Below are 23,392 nucleotides of genomic sequence, written 5' to 3'. Positions count from 1 at the left end.
GAAAAACTGCTAAATGAAACAAGCAGTGATGATAGCACAGTGATAAAAAAAACACTGACCAGGCATGCAATCAGGAATACATATCCATACTTGAAGTAGAAAAATCCATCAAAAGTCTGAAATGTGGAAAGGCAGCTTGAATAGATGATGATAGACCAGAAATGCTCAAGTATGGAGGTATAAAAGTTTTACAGTGGCTACACTGCATAGTTCAGAGGGCCTGCACAGAAGGACGAATTCCAGATGATTGGAGTAGAGCTCTCATAGTACCCATATATAAAAAGGTAAATAAAACTGATTGTGAGAATTACAGAGGTATTTCTCTACTGAGTGTTCCTGGTAAGATTTATGCTAGTATACTTGAGAAATGGTTGAAAAGGATTGTGGAAGAGAAGCTTGGTGAGGAACAAGCTGGATTCAGGCGAAATAGAGGCTGTCAGGATCAGATATTCACTTTACGACAAATAGTTGAAAAGTCATGGGAATATAGCAAGGATCTGTGTTTAAGTTTTGTAGATCTGGAAAAAGCATATGACGTTGTTGCTAGAGAGAAACTATTCAATACGCTACAGTTATATGGTGTCAATGGGGCATTATATCAAGCAATACTTAGTCTTTATTTGAGTTGTAAGTCAGCAGTTAGAATTGAAGGAAGTACAGGGAGATGGTTTAATGTTAAATCTAGTGTCAGACAAGGACATACATTATCACCTCTGTTATTCATTATCTATATGGATTACATTATGAAGGTAAGTGGTATTAAACCTGATATCAAAATTGGAGATGTTAATGTTCGCTCCTTGCTTTATACGGATGGTACTATACTTCTAAATAAATCCGCTACAAGTCAGCAAGATACCCTGACTAAATTTAATAACTGTTGTGATAGATATGGTATGAAGGTTAACAAGACAAAGATAATGAAAATAGGCAGAAGCATTGAAAATATCAGCTGCATTATGAATGGAGAACCTAATAGAACAAGTAAAACATTTCAGCTACTTAGGCACAATTTTTAGTGAAAATGGTAAATTAAATATAGAATATGGTATGATAGGAAGTCAGCTGAATAAATTTATATGGAATAGGAGAGAAATTAGTCAAACTAAATTAGCTGTATACAAGACAGTGTTCAAACTAATTTTAACTTATGGATCTGAGAGCTGGGTCAGAAGTAAAACACTTGACCAAAAACTAGAGACCGCAGATACGAGAGTCCTGAGAAAGATTAGGGGCGTGAACAGATGATATCAATGTCAATATCATATTAAAAATGAGGATATTAGGAAAGAACTTGACATTGTCACCATCCAGGAATGTGTTAGTAGAGCTAATCTCAGGTGGTATGGTCACTGAAATGGAATGGGCGAGGAAAGATTAACAAAACAAGTGTTCTCTGCCAGGTTAGCAGGATAAAGACCCAGAGGAAGACCAAGATATAGGTGTATTGATACAGTAAAAAGTGCCGTACGAGATAGAAATATAAGATCTGAAAATGTTGTAGCTCTGATAGGTAACAGATTGATTTGGCAGAAAATTATAGGTAGAAAGTTGGTAATGATATAATTTTTCATGTAGTACTATCATATCCTGTACACCCCTTGAGGGTAAATGTTAGGAATTTGATGATGATGAGAAAGTTAAACATTATGTACAAGGTGACTTAAGTCTTAACTTATAGTTAGATTTTAGTTTCTTTATATATATATTATACAATTATCACACATAGTTGAAATTGCTATTCTTAGTGAATTTGCACACAATTATGAACTATTCCTGAGCAAAAAGAAAAATTTGTTAAGTGTGTAAGGTAATTATATCCTTAAACTGATACTGTAGACACTTGCTATGGTGTTTTTAGGGGAATAAATACTGATTGCTGACTCCATTTCCATGAAACAAAGGAAACAGCAGGAAACTAAATGAAGGAAATTGGTGAAAAAACAACAACATAAGAAATGAAAAGAAATCATTAGAAATAAAACAAAAGAAACCACAAGAAATAATTAAAAAAAAAAAAATCACAGTGAAAAGAGGCAGAAGGAACCAAAATAAATAATAGAAAAACAGAATAAAAGAACTCATGAGAAAAATGGAACAAAAGAAATTGTGAGAAACAGAACAAAAGAAATTATGGAAGTCATACAATTATAAAAATTTAAATCCAGAATTATCGTTTAAATTTCGAAGTGTTATGTTAAATTAATGTCACTGACTTGAAATCTTCATCAACTAAATATGTGTATTCCTTACTATTAAAATCAAAAATATGCCATAAACTTCAGTCACTCAACTTTATGATTGGTCACTTCCAGTGACAAAGTGGAAAGAGATCATAAGTGATGCATCTGCATTAGTCAGTCTGAGGAAGGAGAAAAGTGACTGAAACAGCTAATGTGAATAGTATCTTCCTAATTGGAACAAAAATCCAGTATTGTACAGCTGGTATGAATTGATACTGTTCAAGATCTTAGAACTGTTAATTAAAAAAATACTGCACAACATGCTGAATTTTTTTTAAGTTTAATTGTTGCTTTATGATGAAAAAAACAAAATGGTAGTAGGGGAAATTTTTATTACTCAAGAGAAACAATCCAATGCAAATATGATTACAGTAAAATGTGGCATGTCAGTTGTCACTTTATAGCGTGTGTTGGTAATTCTTGAAGAATTTAAATTTATTAGTGATTTCCATACATTAGGATCAGTCCTTGTTTTTTGTTGAGGAAGTGGCATGAATGAATTACTACCATAGATTTTTTAGTCTGTCTAGGAAAAAAAAGAAATTCTTCTAAATACGACATGTTAGCTATATCTCAGTCAACAGTGATTTGTAGTCAAAGAATTATGAGCAGATCCAAACTTTTTTTCTCTGTTGTTATCTACATTGCTGATGTTTTTAGTTCAAAAACTTCGACTTATCTGTCCTGGACTGGATCACAGGAATATGGTATCTTATAACGCATCTGGATGCTTGTAGAAGGGGACATTGTAGATCTGATGAAGCTATGACTAGTTTGGACTTTCTTGAAAGCTACTTGAATTTTGTGATGCTTGAACAGGGTAGCAATCCTTATGGCCAAATTATCGATATATGGATGGAAATCTAATCCCTGTAATAAATATTCTGATTTTAGTAAGGGGGGGGGAGATAATCTGGAAATAATGTCTTATTGGCTGTGCTTTTGGAGTATTCATTAAGAACTAAAAAATGGATATGGGTTTGAAGTTCTTCCTTAAGTTTGGAATAGAGATTACCTGATTCTTAAGGGTGTGAATTATGCCTGAATTTTGGATAGTATGGTAATGGGACAAAGCTTGAAGATGGATGGGGGGTAAGGGCTGCTGAAAGAAGAAAGTTAAGCTTCCAGACTAAATATATTGTTTATATACATCTAACAAATGATAGGAATATGTGAGCTAGAAAATGCGTGTCAAAGTTTTTCCATGAAGAAATCAACAGCAAGTGGGGGGATAATTGGAATCCCATTGCCAATCCAAACTGTTGTTTTCTAGAAAGACCATTGTTCCATGGAAAGAAGTTATACTGGAGGCAGCATTTGATTAGTCCAGTAACAACTGATGATAAGAGATCATTAAATCCAGTTTTACATCAACTGGAATGTTGGTGAAGAGAGAATTAATTGCTAGCAAAGATATCCAGTGCTGAGATGTCAGTATTTGACAGTTTCTGAATTTCTGGATATAACAGCTGAAGTCTCTAATGTGACTTTGCAGTAGACCTGCAAGATGTTTGGATAGTAAATAAATTGGTGGGCTGATATCATCAATGATTTTTTTCTTCATATATTTTTTGTATGTGTACACACACACACACACCATGATGATTGTCTTCCAGTTTGATCTACTGATGAGTCCAGAGATAACTGATTAAAAAAAAAAAATTAAATACGATATCAAACCAAGTAAATCTTCAATCAAACACATGTGTGTGTGTGTGTGTGTATATATATATATATATATATATATATATATATATATATTTTTTTTTTTTTTTGCTGGGTTTTCATGTTTAAGTTTTGAAATTCATAAGACATGGAAAATGTAGTAATAGTCTTTGCTAAGGTATAAACATGTAGCATTGCACCCAGTTCTAAACCATTCACTCCCCCCACACACCCACACACAATTATTTGGACTCCTATCTGCATAATATTGGCATCAGGATTATTTGCATTGCAGGCTGACCTGGAACCTTCTTATAATGTTACCCCCATATTGTCTAACAACTGATCTGATTATTAACTGTTTTAAAACTGTAAATGGGTCTATCATTGGCAGTCAGTCAAAAATCATTATGATTGTCTTCCAGTTTGATCTGCTGGTGAGTCCAGAGATAACTGATAAAACCAGTCCTCTCAGCTTTTTAGAAGTTTTTTTTTTTTTTTTTTTTTTTGTAGCAGTTTGGTGATAAGATATTGGTGATGGATAAGCATTACATTAATACTTGTGCAGTAAGCCTTTCCAAAGCCAACAGTGGTGATATTTTTTCTGGTGTCTGCAGTGTATATGTGTAATCCATAACCAAGACAATGCTAAACTTCCTATTCAGTGTTAAGCATTTTCTGAGGGGTTACTGCCAAGTAGAGAAAATTATTAACATTTTCCGGGATTATTCCATCCACCTGAATAACTGGTACTTGTGCTAAATCACTTGGAACAGGTTTGTGAAACACTGGTATCTTTTTTATGATTACACAAAGTTCTTATGTAGGCTTCTTTGAAAATGTTCATGACGATTTAGAGTTATGTTTCAGAATGAGAGAAAGTGGCATTGTCATCAGCATACTGGGATTCTATAAATGATGATTTGGTTGTCTTCATTTTTGATCAGAGTCTTTTAAGGTTCCTTTCCATCTTGTAGATTGGGCATAGCCAACTTCATTCTATATGAGAGCCAATATAATGATTTTTTTGCTGTCTCTGTACTTACAACAAACGATTCCAAGAGTGAGCTTTTTTGTATTGATGTTGGTTTAGTAAAAATAGATTTCTGAGCACTAACCTTTCTCTTCAAATTATGTACAATTTTAGTACATACTTGTCCAAGTTCTGTATTCTTGGTATTTAGTGGCATGGTGCTGTATGCTAGTGGTGTTTGAGGTTATATTCCTTGTGCACAGACAATACTTGCAAACACACACAAGGTGTGGTTTATCGCCTTGTGTGTGTGTGTGGTTTGTTATTGTTTATAAACAGAAATTCATTTTCCCATTTCTCCTGAAATGACCTGATTTCTTCACAGATCTTATGTTTCTTACTCATAGTACACAAAGGCTAAAATAACTGACCAGGAGACACAAACTGCAACAATAACTATGACACTGAGTCTCTGAAACTGATCACTGTAACCAGAGCAGAGCAAGTGACTTTCAATGATGCGTTACTCTGGAGTGCATAAAAATCTACCACTCCCACTACTTCAACTCGCACAGAGAAGCAGTAGATTTTAAATGAGTAACCTTTTTAAAGCAATTTTGATTCCATGTTGAGAATATAAATTGTTTCCATCATCAGAAATAATGAATATAACTAGTATATCAATCAGAAAATCTGTTGTCAAAGCTAATAGTTAAATTGATAATACATATAATTTAATATAGTTTTTATCCTGCTGTTGGCCACCTATGTTGTAGATGATTCTGACTCCTGGAGCAAGTTTTTCATCAACAATTCACAATGTTGATAAAAATACTTGCTCCATGAGTAAGCTTTTCATTAATAATATGAAGAATTGTGTTGCAATGAAGCGAAGACATCTTTGCTTCATGTCTGTATAACATAAGCAGATCTCCCACTTGTCCATTGCCAGGCACATATTTTGAAATTATTCCATGTTTTCATGTAATAATTTCAAAAACAGAAATGAATGCTTTGGTGAGATTTATATAAGCCATAAAAAGTTGGTAGTTTTTTTGCATGACATTTTTCTTGGAGTTGTTATTCAGTAAAGATAATTTAATTAGGATCATGAAATTGCCTGAAACTGCACTGTGATTTGGGAGTGTTTGTTTAATACTAGCAAGAATGCAATCAGTGCTCTTCCCAACAATAGATAGTAGAAAAGTGTTTTACATAATTCTCACAGTCTGATGCCACTTTTTTTTTTTTTTTGAAGACAGGTTATAATCATTGCATCTTTAGGGTCAGTAGGCATAACTTCTCTCTTGCAGATCTACACAAAGAGTACAATGTGAAGTTAGTGCATGAGTATTACACCTTCTTTGAAAATCTTAGTGGGAATGCTGTTGGAACCATCAGCCCTGTTGAATTTCATATTCTTGATAGCATGTTTAACTTCAACAAAGAGACAGAAAAACTGCCAAGTAATCTCTAATTGATTTGGAAAATATTGTTAATTCATCAGTGACAGTTGTGTTTTGATAGAGAAGATCTTTAAAATTCTCTCTACCGAGCATTGGTTTAAGCATGACTTTGAAGAGGATTGTTCCATCTTTTGCTAGAGTGGGATTTAATGAGTAGGTCCATATAGTGTTTTGACAAAAGAAGCAAAGAAGAAATGTATTGCTTTGCATTTTTTTCAGTTTTGATTTGCAGCTACCTTTGATTTTTCATATATTGCACTCTTCTTTGTTGCTCTGTTGTTGTTTTTTTTTTCTCCAATTAACTGTTGTCATCATTCTGCCAGGATTGAAAATAAGCTCTCTTATTATTCAGAAGCCGAATTTCCCTTCATTTCAAAGAAGTATGTCTAGACTTGAACCAGTTACTTCTCAGGTAAAAAGAATGGCAGGCTTAATTGACAACCAGTATTACCCTAATATCTTGGTGAGCAATTTTGTTGTTAACCATTGTTGGAATTGCTTGTACTCGGCAGGGTCTTTCCATATTGTGTCTGTGGTATAGTATATGCATTTCCAATCTCTCTTAGGCACAGTCAATATTATCATGACAGAGCAGATCAGAGGATGATCAGTCTGCAGTCTAATAGTTGTTGACATTATGGCTTTTGCGAGAAGAACATCATGATGATCACAAGCACAGACAATGATAAAATCAGTCTAGTTCTAGTGCCACAAGTGAGATACACTGCTTGGAAAGAAGTCAACAGACATTCCCATGGGTAAGGTGCATCGTGCCATGTAAAAAGTCACATGTTTGTAGCCAGTATAAATTGGAGGAATGTGATACTCCCAAATTAGTGCAATTGTGTGAGTGAAATGGCTGTGAGAAGGGAAATGATGGAGTTTGAAAGAGGTGTTGTGATAGGATGCCATGCAGCTGCATATGTTGCATGCAATTCACATGTGACATACATTAAACATGTGTGTTTATATATCCAACACACCCTTTACGTTCATTGTGGCAGTATTTATTATGCAATGAATATTTCATTTTTCATTATGATTAATGAAAAATGAAATATTCTTGCAAAAGATTTCTTTTGTAAGAAATCTTTAGGGCACTGCACTTTTTTTTTTATATTATGACAATATATCAGCCTACTTTAAGTAAAGCAGGACTTGAGATTAACCAGCCTTGAAATATAAAAAATAAAACTGGATTATCAACAGTTTTATATAGTTCCACTGCTACTGTTTCTAATTGGTTTCATACCCAAAACAGGATGATTCTTGGATTCAACCATTTTTAACTAAAAAAACAGTTGAATCCCAGAATAGGATTTGCTATGTCGTTGTTTTTCTTATTTATATCTTCTCTTTCAATCGCTATTTTACTTCTTCAGATATCGGGCCTAATATACTTACATCTAGGATTGTTTCCTCTTCGGATACTGGCAAATTTATATTATGCTGTGCCAGCCAGTATCCTATAGCAGAAAAGATCCTTACTCAGGAAGACAATACTAGATTCTGAGGCACTCTTACACAATGTTTTACTTTAATACGGCTGTATAGATTCAGACTGCAGTCGTGACCTAAATCTATGATTATATACACTTTCTAATTTCTTCCCGCCAAAAGAGGTTCTATTTTTATAAGTGGTAATTCAGAATCGTAGTCAGGCATGACTCAGGTTTAGGCAAATAAATCATGTTTATTGGAATATCAAAGCAAAATACACTAAAGAATTTCATGCATTCAATTCATCTCAATACTAAATAAGGAAACTCAAGTTAAAAGATCAACACACTTTAAGTTTAAATCAAAGGTTATAAAGCATGTAAAAAAAAACAGTAACTGATAATTGGGATAGATAGCAAATGATATGGTGTTAAACCAATTCCTTTCTGCAAGTAATTCATAAGATAATATAACAAACTTTCTAATGTTATTCAGTTACTATAAATCTACAATCCCAGTCTCATTATGTTAAATCAATCACATACAACACAAAAGATCTCTTCCAAACAATTCTTATTCTCAGAAGGAGGCTAACCATCTAATTAGAGTCTGTCCACAAAGTCCTTTAGAATAATGTTCATAATTTACATTCACAAATAATTTTCTCTCTTCTAAGGAATTCTAAACACAAAATAGAGTAATTCTACTTTACCGAACTTTTCCTGACATCTTTCAACACCACGTGTACGTCTGGTTATCTTTTGTCTATTGGCTGTTTTTGTCTATTTTGTCCTTGCGCCAGCATAGGGGTTACGCTATCTTCATAATTACTGCCGAACACGGGACTCGATTCTTTGCATCTCAGGAAACATCTCTATTCTTCTCAATGGGACTTTTCAGCAAGGGCTGAAAAGATTCTGCTAGGACTGGAAACTTCACCTTCAGCTCTGCATGGAATCCTATCCCATTCTCAGGAAAGCTCGCTGTCCGACATTGTAGCACTGATGCTTCATCCCCCCCTTACTTGAACCACCAGCTAACTTCCGAACCAGGAAAACAATAAGACAAGAGGGAGCCAATACGCCGCTCATTCCCTTATATTCACTGAAATTATATGATTAATATTTTCTGAAAACTATAAATTTACGGATTTTTGTATTAATGAAATTATGGGTGGCTTTATCAATAATTGTTTTTATTTTATTTTATTTTTATTTCTTTAGGTATTAGCTGAGATGATTGTTGAAATAAAGTAATAATCAAAAATATTTATATATATCTTTTGGCTGTAATAGTTCTTTTATTCATTATAGCTGCTTCCCATCATTGATTTAATGGCCATGAGCAATAGACATTTTGCTAAACTAAGGGACTTCATTAGTAAACAGTTGCCTTCAGGTTTTCCTGTAAAAATTGGTAAGTTATTTATAATTAAATACACACACACACACACACACACACACACACACACACACACACACACACACACACACATACTTGCTCTGTAAGTATTTAACACATTACATACCCATGAAAGACGTAGTAGTAATAAACAAATAGTGACACTGTGATAAAAAAAAAAAATTTAAAAACCTCACAAAAAAAATAAAAAATAAAAAACATAACATAAGAAAAAAATGCAGCAAAAAAAAACCCCAAAAGAACAACAGCATTCTATACAAAAAATTGCAAAAAAAATACTTCCACATTCAGAACCTTTGCATAAACATTCATGATATGCACACCACTTGAATACATTCAAATGCTGATCTGTTATTCTTTACTGAACCTCAACTTGGCATCTGCAGCTACTACTCAACTATCCTAACTATATTCTAAATAATTCCTTTTATAAAAAGGGTAGAATATATACATATGACACCTTGATATTCCATGCCAGAGATTGCTAACTAACCTTTGAATCTTCTCTCTACGATGTACTTTGGCTCAGCGTCTGCTACTCTTTTAATTCCAAAGATTATATTAACTTCTTTGATTATTTATATCTAAAGATTGATTTCATATAATCTTATTATCCATACAATGAAATCATCTTCCTTTGTCACCAGTGTTCATTACTCAAATTGGCTCCCTTCTCTGACTTAGCAGATCAACCTGGAAAAGATGCTAAATTATTCACTCAGTGGAATATTTCACACAGTAGTACCAAGAATACTGGATAATCCTTATCATTTTCCCAACACCCAGACTTTTTTCTTAACCAGCTGTCCCTTCAAATACACTGCAGAATTTAGCTCTCCTCTTGACAACTTTGACCATAACTTTTTATAGATTGACCTTGTTAAATCTAAGCATTGTGTCTTTTGACACTACAGTCATTTTAGTGATAACCTCCAAGATTTCCACACCTCATTTCCATGGTCCAGTTACTGTTCACTCTTTTGATCCAAATACCTTCTCAGACTAAATAGTGAAAATAATGCTTGCTAGAATGAGAGCTTTCATTCCACACAAAACTCCTTACTATTGTCCAAGCTTTGTTATCCAACAAGTGTGCCAAAGTGGGCAAAGATAAAAATCCAGCATTTCTCAAATGGCTCAGGTAAAAAATCCCCAGTTTTATGCATTATATCTTAATGCAAAAGCTTGCCTCCTACTCAAACAGCAATCAAGCCTTCTTTCACTAAGAATTGAATTCTTATTGGATACAAATTTGTCATTTTCATGCTTCCACCTGTCAATCCAAATGACACAGTGGCAACATCGCCTAAAGATAAAGGTAGTGATATCATGCTTATCCCCCAACTTTGGTCAGATGACCAAGGAAAATTGTCTATTGTCTCTCCCACTGTACCATTAACAACTTAATGCATGGCCTTCCGATCTTTTGTCAGAAATACATAAAAAAAAATCCTTGTTAATCTAGAGACTGCAAAATCTCTAGATAGCTGGTTAATTGGTAGTATACTTGCCAGTTAAACTGGATTAAATATTATATATACTTAATCCTGTTTATGAATGGCTATTCCATGGACGACTTACAGTTAGTGTGTGTATGTGTGTATTGTGTTTTTTCTCAATCATGTTTTATTTTAAAGGAAGAATAGATGTTTAGGGATAATAATTATAAGTTTTATTTAAATATTAAGGCAGTATTTCTTCTTGATCACTAAGAAATCTTCACAGGCATAACGATAAAAATATGCATCTGCCTACAAGCATACCAAAGGTAAATAACAGACTGGATACCAATTAGCATAATCCTTCAATATGCTTGCATGCATATGCATATTGTTATCTTTATTTTATATATATTTATCCTACATCTGAGAGGTCACAAAACTTATAACACAACAGCACCATGCATTTGTGGGCAAGTAGTTAAGGAGAAAGAAGGGGTAAAAAATCTGTATATATTAAAAAAAAAGGCATAATGCAGAGTGCCTATGAGAAAGTGACCTAGAGGGAGTCTGTGAGAAATGAATCACCCTATTAGGCAGACTGCCCCCTTCTGTATAGAATTCTTAGGGAGATTTTGGATGCATCCATATTGTGAGAACAATAAACATTGGTTAGATTTGAGATTTATAAAATGTTTGGAGTTGAGCAGAAGAGAAGCAGTGTTTTCAGTGTAAAAGAATACAAAGTTTTTTTGAAGGCTTGAAGATATTTTAGATGTGATATTTTTATGCCAGGATATTCTAGATGTTGATCTTGACTAGAAATTAAAACATCAAAAGCAAGAGAGAGTGAAGTAGGTTCTTTTTTCTTGGTAATAAGACTCGACAGTGTTTTGATAGCTTTGAAATTCACTAGAGTATCTTCACTCACTTGAGACGGGTTATGTGATCATTTTTTAAGACATTGGTTATGAAAGATCTTGAAACGCAAATCATTTGAGTACTACAAGGTTTTTTTTTTTTGAATGAAGACAAGGAAATAGAGTATACTGTCATCAGCAAACTTGGATAGGATTTGAATTGAAAGAGAAGTTCACTGATGAAAGGAAGAAGAGCATAGCAGGAGTATGTAACCCTTGAGTACTCCAGAACTGATAAAGAAATCTGATGAGAGGAATCCATCCACTATGACAATTAACATTAACCAATATTTAAATAATGTTACTTTTTTTATATGTTTGTATTCCATATTTTTTGTAACTTTTTGAATTTATCAGGGGAGAACTGATAAACACCTAGAATAAAAATGATATTAAAGCGACTGAAGGAATTGAGGTAGAACCATGTAAGTTACATGGTTCTACCTCAGTTCCTTCATTTTTCACAGCTTTTCAGCATACTCTTGTATATAGGACTTACTTCAGTGAATGAATAGCTCTGTTTCCAGTCAGATTATTTTATACATTGTCTCTGTTAAAATAGGACAGTATAGCTATGATTTGTATAATCAACTCTCACTATAGTTTATATTGAAAGTCTATTTTATAGCAAATTTCCATTAATATTATCGCTGTGGGTGAACCTTCCCAGCAGTTTATTATAATAAGTTAGGTTGTTTGGAATTATGACCAAAGCAATTAAAATTGTGAGGCAAGTGTAGAATCCATTAATTGCATATATTTTCTCTAGTTTTGTGGAATGAAAAACCAGATTTTCTAGGAGAAAAACCCTCCATAAAACCACTAATTTGTCTTCAGTTGAAAATACCTTATGATGTTTCTTTGCATCCTAGACAGAGATTTGTATTTGGGTCTTTCCAGCAAAGGGCACCTTTTTTTTTTTACTGACTGAACTATAGGAGCTTGTTATAATGAATGAGTTTGCTATGTATAGTGGTGTATGCTGTAGTGAAAGTTGACCATAACAAACTTATTAATAAATTATTAGTGATGTTACATGTTTTTTTGTTTTGTTATTTAGAAATTCCTCTTTTCCGTGTTCTTCTTGCCCACATTACCCTTAACAATGTCTTTGCTATGGATAATCTTGTCGCAGGAGTGTCACCTATGCAATCAGATGGCTATTTATCATGTGCTGTGGATGATTCCTGCTTTGAAGTTCCAGCAGAATACAAAACAATTGGTAATTTTTTTGTACAAAATATTAATTTGATACATATAAAATTATAATATCAACTTGGTTGCAAAAATAAAAATTATTAAGTTTTAAAGGCATGCATAGGCACATAATATTTGATAAACCCAAATGCAAATATCAGAGAATAGCAGTAAGCATATTTGGTTAATATTTTCTTGTTTACAATTGATATGAATACTGAGAATAAGGATATTTTTAAATTTTATGATTTCAACTTAAAAATCAAATATTTTGTACAGTTCACTCTATCATCTACAGTGAAATCCTAACTAATACTAGTGTAAACAAGAAAAAACATGTAAAGGATAACTGTTCGGTGCAGCTGCCACATGCTAGAAGTGATAAGTATAACAGAAAGAAATATGTTCAAGTGGAAACCTGACAGCGTGAAGCCTTAACATTTGAACTTTGTGACCTAATTGCAACTTCTTAGGATAGATCTCCACGCTTTCAGTGTAGATAAATCATCACTCCAATTCAAATTAGGTCAATGTGGCCACATAGCCCTCTTTGAATGTGAGTATTCATGGTTAAAGCAGTTTATGTGGATGGCTTTCATGTTTTTCCAAAGGATCTTTATGTTCTGTGTTGATGCACCATGCTGACCCACACCAGATGTGCATTTCATCACAATCATGTATCAGCTTTGATTTTCTTCTTAGTGGAATAGCTGTTTACCCCAAATACAACAGGTGACAGTCACATGTTACCTAATATATATCAGGTAAAGAAAAGAGTGGTAACCTGCCCTTTGATAGTGACAAGCAAGAAATTTGATAGTGTGTTAGATACAAAGATAGGGACAGACCAAAATTTTTTAATTTTGAGGCATTTTCATGCTTGAAAATGACTCAAAATATACAGAATTTCGAAACTCTTCTCTCAACTAAGATAACAAGAGAAGCACTATAATTATTAGGGATTTCTTGGATACCACATTGTAACCATTTAGTTGCATTAAAGCACTGACAGTGAAAAGCCTTTGTTATAAAGCAAATATTCAGGAACAAATGATGCAAACTTTGAGAAATGATTTTGCAATACCAGCTCCTGAGAAAGGTAGACTGGTTGTTCCATTGAATAGAGAATTAGTGAGCATCATCATTATGATGAATCATGCATCTGAATTTGCTAATGGTATTGATACCAAACGTAGATCCTTTTGAAAGACAAAGTTTGTCCACAAATCTATTTGAGGCATAAATACATATTCAAGAAAAGTCCTAAAGCCTTATTATATTAGTATAAATTGAATTGGAATAATAATTTATCAATGTTGAAAAATGTGCAGATTCTTAACCTAAGTAGCTGTAATTAGTTAATTAAAAAAAAGGAATCTGAACAGATTCCAAATTTTTTTTTTTTCTAAATATAATATAATTTTAGTCTTGTTTTAAAATAAGAAGAGCATGTATATCACCTTTAAATTAAACACTTACCAGTACTCATTGTTAACTATGGCAGACAATCTAATGGCAGTCATTAGAGATTGTTGGAACTGTTGTTCTGGAGACCAAACATGCCATTTTCCACTTTAGACCTTCATACCCAACCAACTCTTAACTATATATAAATCTCAAATCCACTCATGTTTAGAATATTGCCCACATGTTTAGGTGGCGCACCTAAAACTTTCTGTAAAATCCTTGATGCCATCCAAAGGTAAACAATTAGGCTCATGGATTCACTTTAACTTCTATCTCGTAGACACAGTTTCAGCAGTGTGTCTATTCTACAGGTACTTCAATGGTCACTGCTCCAGTGAATTGGCTATCATTCCTCTTCTTTCTATTGCACAGCTGCCCACTATGACTTCACTGTGCAACTGCAAACACACCGAACCTATTTCTGTTCTTTTATTCCGTCCACCTCTGTCCTGTGGAACAGCCTTCCTCATGAAGTACTCTCAAACAACTACAACCTGCAACTCTTCAAAAAAAAAAACATCAGTAAACATGGCACTGATGTGATAATTATAAGTCCCTCCACCTCTCGTTTATGGAATCAATATATTAAAAAAAAAGTAGGATGGGATGTTGTACTGGACAAGGAAAGTCATTTGTCACCTAGTGGATCTGGTTGACATTTCTTCCAACTAGGAAGATATCCTTTTGCAGTGGCAATGCATGTTGGGCTTACCAGCACATATACCAGCATCACTAGTGATGATAGCAATGCACATATACCAGCATTACTATTAATGAAATAGAAATAACACTATAGTTGTGATATACTCTGGAATTAAAACTATGTGCAGAATGGCCAGCATACCTGAAAGCACTAAGGACACAGTGCAACTTACCTTGTCTCCATCCATTTCACTAAGTGATAATGAAAGCAAGGATTTAGACCAGCATACTACTAGGATTTAAAAATTAAGAGCAGTAAACACATGGAGCAGAGAACAAAGTGAGAAAGAGTGATAGCATAATATAAGTGTTGGTGATAGTGAAAGATTGAGTGTAAAAATAGAATGAAGTGTTAGACTTGTTTTTAACTTGTATGCAAACAGAAATGTCATTCAACAATAGTGTTGTTACAGATTTTCAAAATAAACTAGTAGCATTGTAGTTATTATGGTATTAGTAGAGTAGCAAATGTTCATGAATAGCTGAACTTATCACACTGTGTGTGATATATGCTCCCAAGTTATCTTCAGAGTAACATGTGGACTTCCAAACACTAGTTTGTCCCATTAGAGATTGGATATCCAACTTAAAAGGCAGAAATGAAGATCAGCATAGCCATTCTTCTAGCAACGTTAGCTTAGAAGAAGTGAGCTGGCATTCCTCTTCTGAGATAGAAGTGCTATGTAGGTTTCTGAATAATTTTGTTCATTTTTGTTTGCTTGTGTACATTACATAGTTTATAGGGCATCATTATGATTTGGAGCAGCTTTTACTTTGTCATATTCCTTAGATATTACCTACCTCCCACACATCTGCATTGCCTTGTATCGGCAAGTATCGTAACAGAATAAAGTCAATACTCTATCAACACAAGTAAGCCATGAATGGTTGCTATCTGTAAAAATATAATTGTTTCATTTATTTTTATTTATTTTTTTTTATATTAACCCTTGCAATGTTATGTGTAGGCAAGTAGTAAAGGAGAAATCAGGAATCTCTTAATAAATTTCTTTAAAAGCAGGGAGTCATATTCATTGGGAACATCAGTATTAAGAAGGCTGTTACAAAGAACAGAGGCAATTGGAATTAAAGAAAAAGATCAGAAGTTAGTTCAGTAAGTCCATGATTGGTATGTTGCAATTACTGTTAGCCAAGTAATGTTGTTAAATGTGTATAAGAGTAAAATTAAAAATTTTGATTAAAATTTTAAAAAATCATAGATCTTAATATCCCAAAGAACTGTATTCAGAGTTGTAGCTGGCCACTATTAAGAATATAACAGTAAAAAAAAAAGGATGGGGAGTAGCTATGTACATAACCTTTGATGTAATGAAGTGTCTTAATTGTCCTACAGTTTAGTTACCATCATTTTGTTTTGTATATTTCTTATAAATCATCTGTCATCTATGTGATTTATTTATTTTGTACAATAAGTTACAGGAAAAATAAATAAATTACTATGATTTAGAAAAACTTCCTCAGAACAGTAATAATCTTATGGAGGGGATAACTTAATATTAGGGAGCTAGGTCAAGTCTAGAAACAGATATAGCCTTAAAAATGGAAACAAAATAAAGGATATTGACAATAAAATGCAGCAGAATGATCTATGCAATTTGCCATTCTGCATTATTTCTATGAATAATTTCTCCTTGCTTATGACAGTAACTCCAATATATATAGAACCAAATAAATTAATGACACTAAAACAGACATAAGGTTTATTTGTGTGTGTGTGTGTGTGTATATATATATATATATATATATATATATATATATATATATATGTTAAAGGTACCAAGCAATTTTATAAGCTACTCGTGGTAAAGGTGGAGCAAGCTTTCCTTAGAATTTTCCTTAGAATTTTCAATTACAATCACTTTCCTTAGAATTTTCCCCTAATGCAAAGCACATTTCCTTGCGGAAATGTATGATGCTCTGCATTGAGGTAATGGTCACTATCCATACCGGTTTCGACCTTTATTGAGGTCTCGTCAGTGGGAGCCAGACCTAAAAAATGCCAAGGGTGAAGTAATACAGAGCTTATAAGTATTTTACCTAAACAAGTTGCCATAAGGTGCTTTGACCTCATTAAATAAAAATCTCAGGATGAGAGTAATATGTAGAAAATTTTTTTTACCTTGGATATATATTATGTTAAAGATACCAAGCAATAAAAACCTAGCTTATAAAATTGCTTGGTATCTTTAACGTCATATATACCAAGGTAAAAAAAAAACTTCCTACATATTACTCTCATCCTGAGATTTTTATTTAATGAGGTCAAAGCACCTTATGGCAACTTGTTTAGGTAAAATACTTATAAGCTCTGTAATATGCCTCCGTAGCGCAATTGGAAGAACGACGGTACATTGCGCCCTTCGATTGGAATAGGCTAGGCCTAAGTTCGATTCTCGTCGTGACGGGAGGAATCTTTATCTGGTCGATTTCAATCGATGGTGAGTTAGCCGATCTCATACAGGGGTAGCAGGGTTTTTCTCCCGGAAACTCGGGTTTTTCATCCCGCATACATACAAATCGGCCCTTCAGAACACACGCAATTTACAGACAAAAATTACTAGTTGTGGTGGTGTTGGAGGTGGGCAGTAGATGGCGTTGATTCGTAGTAGAGGTAAGGTGTAGAGATAGTTGAAGATGTCCTCCCGCGATGAGTCTTCGGACTCCTTGGAGGTATCAGGAATAATAATAATAATAATAATTACTTCACCCTTGGCATTTTTTAGGTCTTTCTCCCACTGACGAGACATCAATAAAGGTCGAAACTGGTATGGGTAGTTATACCTTAATACAGAGCATCATATATTTCTGCAAGGAAATGTGCTTTGCATTAGGGGAAAATACTAAGGAAAGTGATCAGAGCTTGCTCCACCTTTACCACGAATTGCCTAGTGTTGCACTACATGCAGCTGCAAACTTGACTTACTTGTCTGTTTACTTACTTGGAAAAAAGATTTAAAAAACCAAACATATAAAATTGCTTGGTATCTTTAACATAATATATACCCAAGGTAAAAAAACTTTCTACACACACACACACACACACGTGTGTGTGTTGTGAAAAGTTTTTTTACCTTGGGTATAATATATGTTAAAGATGCCAAGCTATTTTAAACCTGGTTTTACTCCATTTCCCAAGTAAGCAAACAGACAAATAAGTCAAGTTTGTGCCTGCACGTATTGCAAGTCTAGGCAACTCGTGGTAAAGGTGGAATAAGCTCTGATCACTATTCTTAATATTTACCCTTAATGCAAAGCCCATCTCCTTGAGTAGATGTATGATGCTATGCATTAAAGGCAAGGGGCCACTACCCAGACTGGTAGTGGTATCTTTATTGAGATCTTTATTGAGGTCTCATCAGAGGAACCAGGCTTAGAAATAGCAAGGTTAAGTAATACAGAGCTTATAAGTATTTTATCAAAACAAGTTACCATAAGGTGCTTTGATCTTATTAAATAAAAATCTCAGGATGAGCGATAGATGTATCATGCCGAACATCTTCAAGTATCTTTACAAAATCAAGACAGACTAGAGATCTCTCATCCTGAGATTTTTATTTAATAAGGTCAAAGCACCTTATGGTAACTTGTTTTGGTAAAATACTTATAAGCTCTGTATTACTTAACCTTGGTATTTCTAAGCCTGGCTCTCACTGATAAGACCTCAATAAAGGTGAAACCGGTCTGGGTAGTGGCCCCTTGCCTTTAATGCATAACATCATACATCTACTCAAGGAGATGTATGATGCTATGCATTAAAGGCTTTGCATTAAGGGTAAATATTAAGAATAGTGATCAGAGCTTATTACACCTTTACCACAAGTTGCCTAGACTTGCACTACTTTGCAGGTCACCTAGACTTGCAATACGTTCAGGCGCAAACTTGACTTATTGAATTATTTGTCTGTTTGCTTACTTGGGAAATGAAGTAAAACCAGGTTTAAAATAGCTTGGCATCTTTAACATATATATATATATATTATATAATATGCAAACCAGTAGATAAGCACAGAGAAGGGACATCTACATGATTAAAGTAAAAGTTGAATAGAAAAAGGGATAAGTTAATGGTAGTATGTAATTGAATGAGAAGTAATCGAAAGTTAAAAAAAAAAAAAAGGGTATAATTACTGGAAGAATGTGTATGTATAAGAGAGAGAGAAGCAGAGCATATACGGGTGGTCTCAAAGTAGCATGGTTCATACAAATCATGATTGATTAATAGATGAACCCTTCATTTAGCTTGTAGATAAAGAGTATACTATAACTATTGATTGATGCTTCAAAGCTTGATAAAATCCTTTGTCAGTTATACATACCATCTAAGTTATAGTCAGTTATACATATAATCTAAGTTCAGAGAGAAGTATTATATTTGTCATTCCACAACTGTTGGTAGACATGGAAACATTATGGTCCCTCTGAACAAATTGTTTTTGGCTAAGGATGTACAAATATGAAGAACTTGAACCAGTTGCACAGCATGTAATTTAGCACTAAATGAAAAAAGATGGGCTTTAAGCTGCCACCTTTACAACAAGCACCCTTGTCAACTCAGTAAAATCTTCATAGACATTGTGGATTCATTAAAACTGTCTTGGTGTACGAATAAGCACCTCCTGGCAGAAAATTATTTTTCTTGGTACCCAGAGGCCATTGTTGGGATGAACTAAATGTCAGAAATAATTTTTTGTACAATCATGGAAGAGATAGTATCTGAGTGCCTGAGAGAGATCTGGAAAAGAGTAGGCATTTTCTGCTGAACAGCATTCTCTGAAAGACAAAGGTGAAAACAAGATTTTTCAAAAGATGAGAAGGAAATCATTGCCTTTCTTTGTCAGATGATGTTTTCAACCAGAACTGAAAAGTTGGTTATTCTAACACCTGCAGAAAATTCTGAAACAGATGGATAGCATAAAATAGAAACAAAAGGGAAGAAAAGATGCCAACAATAAAGTACAACAGAAATTTATTCTTATTTTTGTATAATCTCTCTGTGTAGTTTGTATCTTTGATGGTGATTTTATATATATTTTTTAAACAAATTGCTTGATACTGTCACAAGAATAAAAAATATGTCACAAGTGCCATTAAAAATTCATTTAAATTACTTGATCTATTTCAAAGAGCCAGATAAAAATTTATTAGCATGTCTCAAGGTGGATATCTCTGCTTTATATGATGATAATCACTGCAAAATTTAATTGGAATGAATCATGACTTGTCATAATTGGACCTCACAATAATAGAAAGACAACTTTTGGTGAGGCCTTTTAACCCTATCTAGCTTTTGGAAACTGAGCGGGCAGTTCAATCTCCACCAGTAGCCAATCAGAGATAGCTGGCCCATGATTATCACTGGATGATGAGCATTCCACACCTTTTGTGTCTAGTGTTTTGAATTGAAAAACGATGAGAATATTCTATACCATACTGCACCGTTACTTTACCAACAGTGAGTTCTGGAGCTCTCCATAGCTACAAGGATCATTTCACATTTTCTACACACAGTGAATACGTGTCCATTAGAATAATGTAATAGTTCAAATTCACATTCTTTGCAAGCCATACTCTGGATAAATTATCATGTGCTGATTTTTTGCTTCTGGTGGTCTTGTTTCAATAATTGTGCAATGACCAGCATTTGCACATCAAAATTTAAACCTAATGTTAAAAAAATTCAGCTGAGGTTTATAGTGCTTCGTATGAAATTTGTGGAAATGTCGTAACAGATTGCAGTACAATATCATGGTGGAGCATCTTGTTTCCGTGAAGGTCGAACAAGCATTGAAGATGATCTGAAAAAAGGCAGACCATCAGCAGCTACAGATATGATGCCTTGGTGGTTATAACAACCTGATGGAGGATGAACGGTGCAAAACAGATGAAATCACAACTGAAGTAAACATTCTTGTTCCATTTCAGAATTATTATAAATTTTGAAGAAAAGCTTCTGCAAAGTGGATCCCACACCTATTGATGATGAACAGACCTGTCTCTTCATCAGTTGCTGCCTATAATTAGTGATAGTCATGTTCCAGCTATCTCTCATTGGCTACTGGTGAAGATTGAACTTCTCCAAAAGCTAGATCGGGTTAAAAGGCCTCACTTACTCCCTATAAGGAAATAAAAGGTGTTAGCGTATGTTATTATATTATATATATGTATTACTTTATTTAACCTGGTCTGGGAACTTTTCTATAGAGACCAAATACAACTTTTTCATGCCACTTCAGGCTTCCAATAAGTGAGACAGTAATTTCATACCAGTCTATGAGATTCACCTTCTAAGACAATCACAAACATTCTTGTCTATGGTGGGATTTGAACCTGCTCTTAGTTGGAAAGTAGATATGCTAATTTCTTGGTTAACTAGGCCAGAGAACAGTTGAACAGAATTGCTGTTATAAAATGAAACATAGATATGAGATTTTGAACTAGAAATGAAAGGTCAATTAATACAATAGAAATGTTCATTTTCTCCTTGTCAAAAAAATGTGGCTTATGACTATGAATGAAGGAACAGCCATAGACAGGATACCTGCAGGGATGACTGTGGTAATAGCATACTATAGAAAGTTTCTGCATGATATTTTAAGCTTCAAACTTCATAGCAAAGATTTGACATTGCTGTTGGAGCCCTTTTTGACAGTGCCATGCTCTATTTTAAATGAAATATCTGATCTTAGAGAAAATTATGAATGAAGTTAAAAGAACTACTCCAGAGGAAATGCTTTACTGCCATCTCTACTGAGGTGACCTAACTTATCAAACACATCAACAAAAAACATTTGTGTCAGGAATACATTACTTACTTAAATGTTTGACAGCAGCAGTAATACAGAATGGAGATTATATTGAAAGCCTATAAATATGTTTTGTTAGTTTATCAACAGGAATACATTGTGCAGGACATTGGAAATGACCCTCATATTACTTAAAAGACATAGACATTGCCCAGTAGGACATAGGCATAGTCCACACTAAGGCAACTCGTGAATGCCAAGGAATGTGTTCCTGCAAACTCTCTGGTCAACTTACGAAACTTTCATAGTTTCTACATTCAGCTTTGAAATAATGCTGAATCTAATATCCACTTTGCTTATGTAATTTTGCATCGCCAAACTGAAGCCTTTTAGCTCTTTATTTTAACAAGCACTAATTGTATATAATGTTCAATATGAAAAATTGTAATTGGTTCAGTGAATTTGATGATGTATATAGATAAATACGTTAAACAATTTTGCTGCATTCTCTTTAGTTTTATCAGTTTCTGCACCTTTTTCTCTTCTGGTTTCTATCACTGCAGTAATGGGTGATAGATTTGCATGCAGTATTAAGAATTCCTTTTCAAATACAATATTTGATCCAAATTAATAAAATATGCTCTATTTCATATTGCAGTACTATTCCTACTGATCTGAAAACTTATTGAGTTGATGCATCTTTGCCTTTTTTTTTTTTTTTGTTATATTCTTCTGCTTTATTCAAAATAGCTCATACTGCTGATTCATTCCAAAATCCCTGCCTAATTCTCAAATTGCTTCTTTTTTCTCTTTATTATCATCACTTTCAAATCCTTTTTATTACTTTGAATCACTTCTTTTTAGCACAGGCACTGTTTATTCCATCCTTCCTTTTATCCATAGTCAAAATATTAAGATTTTAATTTAAATTATATATGTAATGCCAGGAGACTAGCAACTAGTATATGTTCATCCAATGATGATTGGAACAACTGAGGTGGTTTTAATGGTGTGTGTGCGTGCGTGCACACATTTTGAATAATTTTGCAGAGGGGCATCATGGATGTCATTTTATAAAAGGAATCAACTTTTGCTAGACACTTCAAACTGAGTTTTAGACTATTTCATCTGGACTTAGTATCAGCTTATTAACCATGCTAATTCGAGAAGCATGCTAATTAAAACCATTGTTTCGACATTGACATATGATCAAGTTGCCAATTTTAAAAAAAAATTTTTTTTATAGGGGGACAGACTCAGAAAAAACCAGCAGTTAAGCGACAACCAAAAACAGAAGAGGAAATAGAAGAACAAAGAGAAAGAAAAAGGCATGAGTTGCTTTCCAAATATAATGTTCGAGGACAGCATCAGTCCCTGGTAATAACAGTATTTTTAGTTTACATTTGTGCATATCGTTGATGCTTGGTTGATGTTTATCCCATAACCTTAAGAATATTCTGATTGTGATTGTTGTTATGATGTTTTGATGTGCCAGATTACACTGTGCACTCAATTTTTTTTTCACTCACTCAGAATTAGATTATCATAATTTTTATGCTAATTATTAAAATGATCAATATTAAAATTAAAGAAAATGCTTCATTTAAATCTCACAAATTACTAATGCTTAGAACTTCATAAAGAAGTACTAATACTACTTCATCGACACTTACTACAACTTGTTATTCACATGA

General features: G+C 33.7%; 1 protein-coding gene across 1 annotated transcript in view; it reads left to right on the top strand.

The window, feature by feature from the left end:
• Positions 1–23,117, top strand: part of LOC150095700 (ankyrin repeat domain-containing protein 13D-like) — a 131,825-nt gene extending 108,708 nt beyond the window's left edge. The window contains exons 11-13 of the mRNA XM_090409945.1: positions 9,101–9,203; positions 12,629–12,790; positions 22,945–23,117. Coding sequence (XP_090266071.1) covers positions 9,101–9,203; positions 12,629–12,790; positions 22,945–23,117 — 438 coding nt within the window. The remainder of the gene's footprint in view (positions 1–9,100; positions 9,204–12,628; positions 12,791–22,944) is intronic.
• Positions 23,118–23,392: the final 275 nt, after the last annotated feature.

The sequence above is a fragment of the Typopeltis vanoorti genome, chromosome 20 (assembly GCF_054136105.1).
Source record: "Typopeltis vanoorti isolate ZY-2024b chromosome 20, IOZ_Tvanoo_1.0, whole genome shotgun sequence".
Taxonomy (NCBI): domain Eukaryota; kingdom Metazoa; phylum Arthropoda; class Arachnida; order Uropygi; family Thelyphonidae; genus Typopeltis; species Typopeltis vanoorti.
The sequence above is the reverse complement of the archived record's forward strand: the minus strand, read 5'-3'. Positions and strand labels throughout refer to the sequence as shown.